The sequence below is a fragment of the Melampsora larici-populina genome (assembly GCF_000204055.1).
Source record: "Melampsora larici-populina 98AG31 unplaced genomic scaffold MELLAscaffold_9, whole genome shotgun sequence".
In the NCBI taxonomy this organism is placed as follows: Eukaryota; Fungi; Basidiomycota; class Pucciniomycetes; order Pucciniales; family Melampsoraceae; genus Melampsora; species Melampsora laricis-populina.
The window spans coordinates 299,528-309,466 of record NW_006768773.1 but is presented as its reverse complement, the minus strand read 5'-3'; the positions used below and the strand labels follow the sequence as shown (position 1 = coordinate 309,466).

The window sequence follows — 9,939 nt, the reverse complement described above, 5'->3', positions numbered from 1 at the left end:
TACTCAGCTTGATAGATCCCGTGTGATCGTGCCGGTCCTAAGTGCAGTGATTTCGACGAGCATGTGTTGGCACACCATGCCGCGGCGGCTGTTGTTTTCTTGGGAATTCGTGATCCATCGGTGAAGATCAGAAGGTGGTGCTCGGTTGGTCTTAGCCTGAGTGCGTCGGATGTTGCTCTGGCTTCGTCCTCCTGGAGGACGGTTGAATAGTTTGGGGGTTGGATTAGCGTAGACGCTGGGTCGACCGGTAGTTGGACCACGAATTCTTCGAACTCCTTGTGAAGGGGATGTTGGAAGAAGTGGTGGAAAGGATTTTTGTGGCTGTTTGGATTTGTGTGTTGTGCTTGCTGGACCAGCTTGAAGAACGGGTGAGTCTTGTTTTTTGCTAGAGATCTAGCCATGAAACTCAGGACTGTACTCTGCAGGCGTGCTTTTGGAGGAGTCATGTTGAGATCATGACGAAGGAAAACAGATGGTGTTGTTCGTAAGGCTCCCAGCGCAGCCCTTACGCATGTGTTGTCAATATGGGTGAGTTGTTCGGTTACGAAGACTGATGGTTCCGTCGGGAGCCAAGCCATGGCGCCGTAGTCGGTGGCCGCGTGGATTGTTGTGGTGATGAGGGTTCGCATGAGCTTCGGTGGTATACCCCAGCCTGTTTTTGATAGCCCCGCTAGGAATCCCGCGCGCTGTTGTCCTTTTGCTATGATTTCTAAGCGATGTTGTTTGAATGTCAGCTTATTGTCAATTTTGATACCAAGCCACTTAGCGAAAGAGGCCGGTTCAATGTTCTTCCTGTCCGCGAAGTTGATTGTCGGGATCATGTTGGGTGTTTGTAAGCTGAAAAGGACCCAGAACGTCTTCTTCACATCGAAGATGGCTCCGTGGTTCTTGGCCCACTGTTGCTGGCGAAAAGAGAGCGTCTGCATTTGGGACTTGAGCTGGTGGGTGTCGTTTGCCGTGGACAAGAGTACTACGTCGTCGATGAAGCCTAGCGCTGTGGCATTAGGGATGTTGTCAGTAACTGCTAGTAATGATGAGTTGTATAAGAGGTAAAGGAGAGGTGATAAAGGTGAGCCCTGGGGAAGCCCGTGGTCGAGTGAGAAAGGCTGGGATTGGAATCCATTGAAAGTGAGGACCGTGGATCGTTCATATAGAAAGTCGTGTATGATGTTGATCGTTTGGGTATTGATTCCTTTTCGTTCAAGAGTGTCGAGGAGGCGAGGGTGGTGTACTGATGGAAAGGCTGATTTGACGTCTGCAAACAGAGCGCCAACAACCTTTCCTTTGGACCATTCTTTCTTGATCCATGACACCAGGTGCACTAGCGCTTCCTGGCTGGATCGGTCTGGACGGCCGCCATAGTGGCCTTCGTGGATCATATGGAGGTTTTCGGCGTAAGCAGAGAGGTGGATGGTGAGCAATTTCTCGAAGAATTTGCTCAAAGTCGCCAGAAGGGCGATGGGTCGGTAAGCTGATGCCTGCGTATAGTCAGCCTTCCCAGGTTTGGGGATCATCACGGTGACCGCTGTCTTCCAAGCGCGTGGGACAAGGCCTGTGATTGCACTGCATTGAAAAAGGAACGTTACGTGAGTCTTTACCTGTTCCCAGATCAGCTTCCAGACCCAGTTCTGGATGCCGTCTGCGCCAGGCGCCTTTTTAGGCGGGCTGTTGTTGATGATTGAGCTTAAGGCTTCCTTGGTGATTGAGTCTGAGAATCGTTTGGTGACTTCTGCCGATGGCCTCTCAGTCTCTCGTAGCGGGAAGATGAGGTTGTTGGTGTCGTCCAATCTGCAGGGTGCAGTGGCGACGCAGGTGGCGGTGAAAAGCGCTTCAGCTTTTTCATCGTTAGTCAAGCAAGTTTTTCCATCTTCGGTGATGATGGTGCTAACAAGTGATGATGGCTTCCTCCCGGATGCTATGCGTTTTGCCTGAAAAAGATTAGTGTGATCAACCCCTGATAAGAATTGACGCCAGGAGTTTTCCTTTGCCTTGTCGATGGCCTGATTGAATTTGTTGCGTGCCTTCTTGTAAGCTTGTTGTGACTCATTGTCTCGGTGTTTTTTGGCTAGTCGGCGTAGTCTGGTGGTCTCTTTCCGGAGGGGTTCAAGGACCTCTGGCCTCCACCAGGGTTTGTGCTTACCGTAAACCGCCTTGCGTGGTGAGTTGTCGTTTAATGCTTTGATGATGGCGGAGCGTAATTCGTTGTCGAAGGACTCCACGTCCTCTCTCGTGAGGAGCGATCGTAGTTTGGGAAGGGAAGTTTTGAGGTCTTGCTGCAGACCAACGCGGTCGACCTTGTTCCAATTCTTCTTTGCGGTCGTTTGTGAGGCGGATACGGTGGTGTCCCCAGCTGCTGTTGAGAAGCAGGTAACAATGGCTTGATGGTCGGACTGGTGATTGAGGGTGTCCTCTTCGTCAATGAAGCAAGTGAGGATGCTGTCGTCGAAGTCCTCATTGACCCAGACCTGGTCGATAGAGGTTCCTTCGGTGTTTGCTGATCGAACTCCAAAGGTTGGTATGCCTTTCGGGGAGCGCAGATTGAGGCCCCAATCTGTCAGCATTTCGATCAGCTTCTCCGCATCCTTGTCGTTGAGGTTGCTGTGGCTAGGGTTCCAGAGGGGGGAATGAAGGTTAGAATCAGATGTACAGATGATTGGCAGTAGTTGGGTGGATAACGGAGCCTTCTGAAGCATTTCGGTGAAAGCCTCGAAGCCGGTGAGTGTTTTCTGAGGGTTGTAAACGCTAGCTATTAATATGGCGCAGCCGTTTATGGTGACTGTGCACGCCGCTAGGTTTCTTGAAGTTGAATGTATCGGGTTTATGATGGGGTTCAAGTCTTGTCTGATGTAGAGACAGGCTCGAGGTCTGTCCTCCTCCGTGAGGGACCGCGGAGATGGACAGACAAGCGTCCAGTTGGACTGATTTAGTGGAAGATTGTCAATGGGATTGACATAAGGCTCTTGGATTGAAATAATTGAAAAAAAGGACGTAAGATCTGAATTGAAAAGGGAGTGAGTGACATATTTGGAATGCTTGCAATTCAACTGAAGAATGCCCGCTGAGTTGTTAATTTTTAGCGTTTCTTTGAGTTGTTGCTCTAACATTGATTGTTCAGAGTGTTTTCTTGGTCAACCACTTGGATATATGGTGATGAGCTGGGGTTGTGTGGCGGGAATTGGCTTGCAATTCTGACTGGGCACAAGGGAGAGAAAGGGTGGTGGAGGAAATCAGCGTGGTTCTCTTTGAAGAGCCTTGGCAGATTGGTGCTTGGATCAAGTTTCAACTTGCCACGTGCGCAAGAGATGCATTTCATGGGCGTGGGACCTTTCACTGGACAGCTGTGGGAGTGATGTTCCCCGGAACAATGAGGGCACATTGGAGCTAATTTACAAGCTGTAGCTGTGTGGCCTACACCCTGACAATTAAAACAACGGGTAGGAGGGGGACCGCTCAGTTCGGTTCGGTGAAGACCTCTCCCATGCCACACTTTCGTGCGTACAGCTAGATTGGCTTCAGTGAGAGTCTTGAAGCCAATGAGCAAGGAGGAATGACGCTTTGCCAAATCATCGGCCGTATCTTTCTTTAACCACCTCATAAAGAGGGCGTTGTCGAGAAGATCACCATTGCATGTCTTTAGGAGATCAATGTCCTCTGGTCGAGTGGGGTTGAAGGTTGTTGGGATGCCATGCACAATGATAGAGTGCACTTCTTGTTTTAAAGATAAGTTTGGTGAGACTTTGGGAAGCCAGCACGCGACTTGACCGCGCAGTGCTTGCGCTTGTTTTTGTGACTCGAGGTAAATTACCAGGTCGTTCGATGGGTGGCGATGGATGTTTCTCACCATGATGGTGTGTGCATCATCCGTCGCAACTTTGATGTTGCCTTCTTTTAATATGAGGTTGAGAATTTTAATAAGCTCAGGGATTGTTTTTCCCGCACCTGCTATAACCTTGGGATCCATTTGGCTAAGCGTGAGGGACGCCTCAGATTTTGGGCGTGTGGTCTTTCTTGGTTGAGCACGAGGGCTCGGAATGTGTTGTTTTGGGGGTTGAGCAGCCTTTGGCGCGTGCTTTGATGCAGCTAGCGCGTATGAGCTTTGATCGGGGCTCGATGGCTGCTGCTGTTGTTGTTGTTGTTGGCCTGGGACGACAGCTGATATGAGCTTTGCCACTTGGTCAGCTAGCGCGTCGACCTTCTCTGACAATGTTTTCGCTTCTGAATTCGAACTGAGCGTTCGTTGCGAAAGATTAGGGGGAAGGATTGGGGACGGTTTGGCGATGAGGGTCGAAGACGACTCTTCGGGCCTCATTGATGCTGGCCTGCTCCTGAACTAAGCCGACGAGCACCAGAATGTCTGCTGCCGATTCAATGTCCACATTGATCGTTTTGGTCCTTTTGGATTTTGGAACCAACGTGGCCTTGGATACATCCAACAACCGTTGGATGAGAGTTCCGAGGGGCTTGGCTGTTCCAGATTCCCCTGGAAACAGCTTAGCGATTCGGGTCGATCGAGGAGTGCCAGTGATATCTTCGGCCTCCTCGAGAGGGCTCTGAGAGGGAGCTCGGTGTCGGTGACGCTTCCTCGAACCTTCCAGTGGCACTGGGGTTTTCGAGGCAGGTCCAGAGAGAGCTTGGGGGGGAAGGGTAACCTTTTCGAGAGCGATCGAGGTCGTTTGACGCGTCTTGGGCGTTGATTCAGCCTCTTGACCCGTCAGGTCTGACGCGACTAAAGCGTCCATCGCGTCGTCGTAGGTCGACTGATCGTCCCGAACAGCCGAGTTATCCTGCGTTTCGGGATCCGGAGGTCCTGCGTCCATTCGGACACGCGAAAAGCGAGAGAAGATAGAGTGAAGAATGAGGAAAGGTGGAAAAAAAGGAGAACGGTTGGAGTGAAAAGTGTTAGGAGAATGGGTTGGATGACGACTTGCGCAGTCACGGAGGGGGTCACGTCCCAAAGTATTACATGTGTACATATGTATGTACATAACTTGATATTTCAGCGGGGGCAGGTCAGTCTGGATTTTTATCACCCGTCGCATAGTCACATATTGACTTCTTTTGTCAAATCCTTGCCAAGACCAGAATGCCCAGCACCCGACGAACTCGAATTGCCTCTCCTCCTGGGTCAAACTCAAGAGCTAACCGATCTGGCCGTGTTCGAACAACTTCCGACACGGCAACCATCACCAAGAATTCATCTTCTCGTCTTGCTGCAGTCCGTAAGACCCCAACCCAACCACCTAATCCACCTGTTGTACCATCAAATACCAACATCACAACCAACCCGGCTATCTTGCAGCCACAAACATCAACCACTAACCCAACTGTTCAGCAACCACGCCAACGTAATCTTCGAAATAAATCCACCAAGAGACCAATTGTCGAGAATCAGGACACTGAAAGTGAACACGATCTCAGTGACACCTTTAAACCTTCAGACGAAGAATCAGCAAGCAACGAAGATGAGCCCAGATCTTCCAACCAACATCGACCATCAGCCAAGAAGCGACCTCGACATCAGGGTGAACCTACTGGTTCCCAAAATGTCACCACTACCACCAATTCAACTACCCCGGACCCAGCTTTGATTGACGGATTTGTACCTTCAGGTGTCAATATAGATCTTCCTACCGTCTCAAACTACAAGTTGCTAGCGAGCGAGTGGCCTGATACAAGAATCTCTGGATATCTTAATCAATCTTGCAAGAAGTTTGGTACAGTTGTACCTCAACACATCCGAGACGAAGCTGAGGCTCTCAAGAAACTGTACCATCATCACAAGGAGATGCTTGCGATGATGGCCAATGTAAGCTCGTTTACACTTGACAAAGCCATTTAAGTTTTTTCAAGATAATCGTGGTAGAATCTTGTGCGCTTATCTTGATGTGGATTTTTGGTCAGTGGGGATCTTGGCTCAACACGTGGTGTGGGTGCTGATGGCTATCGCCTTTGGATGAGTTATTCAAAGTTTGTGGAAAAAGAATACAGTGAGTCCCAATCCAAACTCAAAAACTTGTATGTCTGATCAACTCTGATCTCAAGAAACTCATGTGTATGATTTGATTTTCCTCAATTGTCCTTTGTTACAGTGCCTCGATCTACTGAAGGAAACAGTCTTGCCCAGCGTAACAAGATCATCGGTGAAAAGTGGACCAGTCTGTCCGAAATGGAAAAAATGGTTTATGAACCTTCGATCTTCTACACTTTGTCTGGCCTGCCATCACCCAAGAAATACCAGCTGTTTCCTTTGACACCCGATGAACGCGACGAGCTGCAAAATATTTACGATGAATCGGTTTCTAATGCAAAAGTTACCAAGGCTTATGCCCTTATATCGGCAGGTACTTCTCAAGGTCAAACACTTGCAGACCACAATCAACTTTCACGGAAGCGTGTGGAAAAACTTCATTCTGAGGTACGTTCCCCCCGGTCAGATTGGCTGCTTTGTGGTTAGTGATATGTAATCTCATCGTGACTTGACCAACAGATCCAGAACGAATCCACTTGGATGAACTTTGCTTATTACTTTCTTGTCGCTGGAACCCATGCTAAAACCTCGGAGAGCAAGGAATCTGATGGATGGTGTCTTGAGTTTACCTCGCATCAAGAAATGGCCGAGTATGTCAGTACCAAGAGTAACTTCCCGGTCATATTCGCCGCCCGAACTCAAGGAGCTTCAGTGGAAGAAGCGATAGCATCTGACATAGGTCCAAAGTCTAAGCTGAATCTACCAAAGCCAAAGCAAGCTGCAGACATTGTAAAATCTAAATTGTCTTCTGCCCTCCGCTCCCAACTCGGTGAGAGTTTGTAATGTCGTTGTAGACTCCATTACAAACATAATACAACCACAATAGCCTTATATCAATTCACATGTCTTTTCACTTCAATCATCGCTCACTATACTAACTCCTTAGGGAATCTAGACTGATCTAGATTTATGACCTTTTGGAGTTAGGTGAGCTCAATCATTTCTGCATTTATTCTATTTCATTATTATAACTTGTACCCGTTTCTGAGGGAATCTAGACTGATCTAGATTTATGACCTTTTGGAGTTAGAATAAAAACAGTCACTTTGGTTCTAGAAATCAGTCCGAGATCTCTTAAATTAGATCTCAGTTCCCTCAGCCCGAAGCTTCGATAAAAGATCAATTCACTTTAGTGGGGACAATCCAAGTCCTTACACTTTTTTTTTCTCGAACCTATCTCGAACCCCGTTTAATTCTCGTTATACCCGGATCTTCAAACTTCAACCTTGTTGATTCATTGTATGAATCAAAAGCCAGAACCCCGCTCCACCCGCATGAGTTCGAGTGAACCTCTCACTGAACGACTAGACAATCCAGAAGTATTACTTCGAAGATCAAACTCAGCCCCGGTCTATCACCAACGTCCAATTGAACAGGCAGAGCGATACTCCCAAAATAAAGTTATTTTCGCAAATCTTCCAAATAGGAATCCACCACCCAGACCTGTGCCAGCTACCGAGAAGGCTTACACACCTTACCCACCGGCCTCCCCTCAAAGACCCATACCGGGCGAATTCCCGGCTTCCCCGTTTCGAGCTCGCATCTCGCAGATCATCTCCGAAGAAAAGCAACTCGCACTTGATCAACAATCACAAGCATCTACCAAACCTACCTTGTCATCCTCCTTGCGTACCGAGACGATGGCCAATGCTACAGAAGACCATCCATCCTCGCCATCCCCACCCTCGACCAATGACCTTCTCAGAGCGATCTTGCAGACCCAACAAGCAGGATTACAGGCCGCTAACAAATCGGCACTGCGAATTGCTAAACTAGAAGAGGAGCGGATTGTGGCGGCGAAGGAATCAGCTGAGAGACTGGCCAAACTGGAAGAGCGCCTACTGACATTCCAACTGAACGAATCTTCACCTCGTCAAACATCGACTGTCGACGACAACGCTGTCCGAGGAATTGACTTGACCAAGTTTAAATCTTCGGACGGTCCTTCATTCAAAGGCCCATATCGCGACATAGACGCCTTTCTGAAATGGTTCACCGCTTTAAAAATCTTCTTCCTAGTCAAGAAAGTCGAAAGAGACGAAGACCGGATCATACTCACGGGTTCCTACCTGCTCGAGACAAATCTACAGGCGTTCTGGGCGCATAACGTTGAAAATTTTCGGAAAGGGACCTGGGAAGAGTTCAAGGATCGTCTATTTGCGACAGCACTACCCTCTGACTGGAACGACAAGCTGCGCGAAAAGATCCTACTGTTACGGATGTCCTACGGTGAAGACTTCAAATCATACAGCACCCGAGCGAGGTCGATTCAATCCCTCATGAACCATGACAAGATGGTACTGAACGATTTCACACTAGCCTCACACCTTCTGCTCGGTATCCTTCCGGAACTGAAATCGTCCATCAGGTTACACCATCCACTGGTAGAATCAGGTTTCGACTATATCAAATTCGAAGAGAAATGTGACATGCTTTATGATGATCTGATCATCAAGAAGGTCATTGTCAAGCGCTCAACCGGATCTTCGTACTCTCAGCGACCAACCTCATCGGTTCACCACACCGGGAACAACAGTAGCAACACTGCTCACGCTATCAGACCGAGCAATGAAGACTTTATTTGGAAGATTCACAGTTACCTTGATTCAGCGGGTCTGTGCCACTACTGTAAGAAACAGTGTGGCAGTGAATATCGTCAATGTACCGGGACACTTTCTAAGGAGCGAGTCGTCTTTCCTCCAGGATTCAAAGCTCCGCCAAAGCCAGACAACTACACCCCACCCCGAGCCAAACTTGCACCGTCTACAGCCGGGCGACCTACCTTACCTCCAGCGGGACGACCTACCCGAAACACGGTTGCTGCAGTGACGTTCCCCGAGTACGACTCGACCACAGTTGCGGCATACGAAGAAATCGACCGAGAGTTGAGAGAAATCAATCAATTGGAAGAAGAAGAACTGGTACAAGCTGGAGAAGAAGGGTACGTGGACCAACCCGTATCCCAACCGGTGGTAATCTTACAGCTGACATGTAATGGTACACCTATCCGCGCCTTGGCCGATGCAGGATCTGAAACGAACCTCATCTCTGAAGCAATGGTTGAGAAGCTAGGATTAAAACGGCGTAAACTTGTTAAACCGACCATCGTAGGATTAGCCCTTGACTCTGACACACCACCCCCAATGCTCACCGAGTTCACAATCGCGGCCCTCACACATGTTGCATCCAACACATCCTTCGAGCGCAATTACATGAAGATCGGACAGATGGGACAGTCTTATGATATCATTTTAGGAGCTCCTTTCTTATCTCGTAATGATTTAGCGGTGTCTTGTGCGAAAAAAGCTGTACTGAGTGAGAAGTCAGATGTTGTCATGTATGATTTTCGACATGAAATGAAATTGAAAAAAATGATTGAAGATTCCAAACAAGCCTTGGTAGCCGCTTCAGCTGAGAGACGTGAGAGTGAGAAATGGAACGCTTGGGAACAAGATTTGAAGAAGAAGAATGAACCCTCAGTTATCTCGAAGCCTGACTCGTGGGAAGAATGGGAAGCTGAGTACTTTGAACAATATCATGACCTCTTCCCCGTAGACATCCCAGCAATCTCTGAGGAAGTGGAAGAAAAAGGAGAGTTTACCGATGGCTCTTTCCCAGAAAAATTACAAGACCCGGCCTCAACAGTGAGGCACAAGATCATACTGACGGATCCAAACGCCGTAGTGAATGAACGTCAATACCCATACCCGCACAGACACATGAAAGCCTGGCGAAAGCTACTGGATCAACACGTGGAAGCTGGGAGACTCCGAAAGTCATCGAGTCAATACGCATCCCCCAGTCTCATCATTCCAAAGAAGGACCCTTTGGAACTTCCAAGGTGGGTATGTGATTACCACACCTTGAACAGCATGACCGTCAGGGACCGTTCACCGCTCCCTAAGGTGGAC

At 48.6% G+C, this 9,939-nt stretch overlaps 1 protein-coding gene across 1 annotated transcript; it reads left to right on the top strand.

Annotated features, from left to right (window-relative positions):
* Positions 1-6,543: 6,543 nt before the first annotated feature.
* MELLADRAFT_71263 (uncharacterized protein) lies at positions 6,544-7,201 on the top strand (the record flags this gene model as incomplete). Its single annotated transcript, XM_007407618.1, has 1 exon — positions 6,544-7,201. One exon carries the CDS (start codon positions 6,611-6,613, stop codon positions 6,809-6,811), a length of 201 nt encoding a protein of 66 aa, XP_007407680.1.
* Between the last annotated feature and the right edge of the window lie 2,738 nt (positions 7,202-9,939).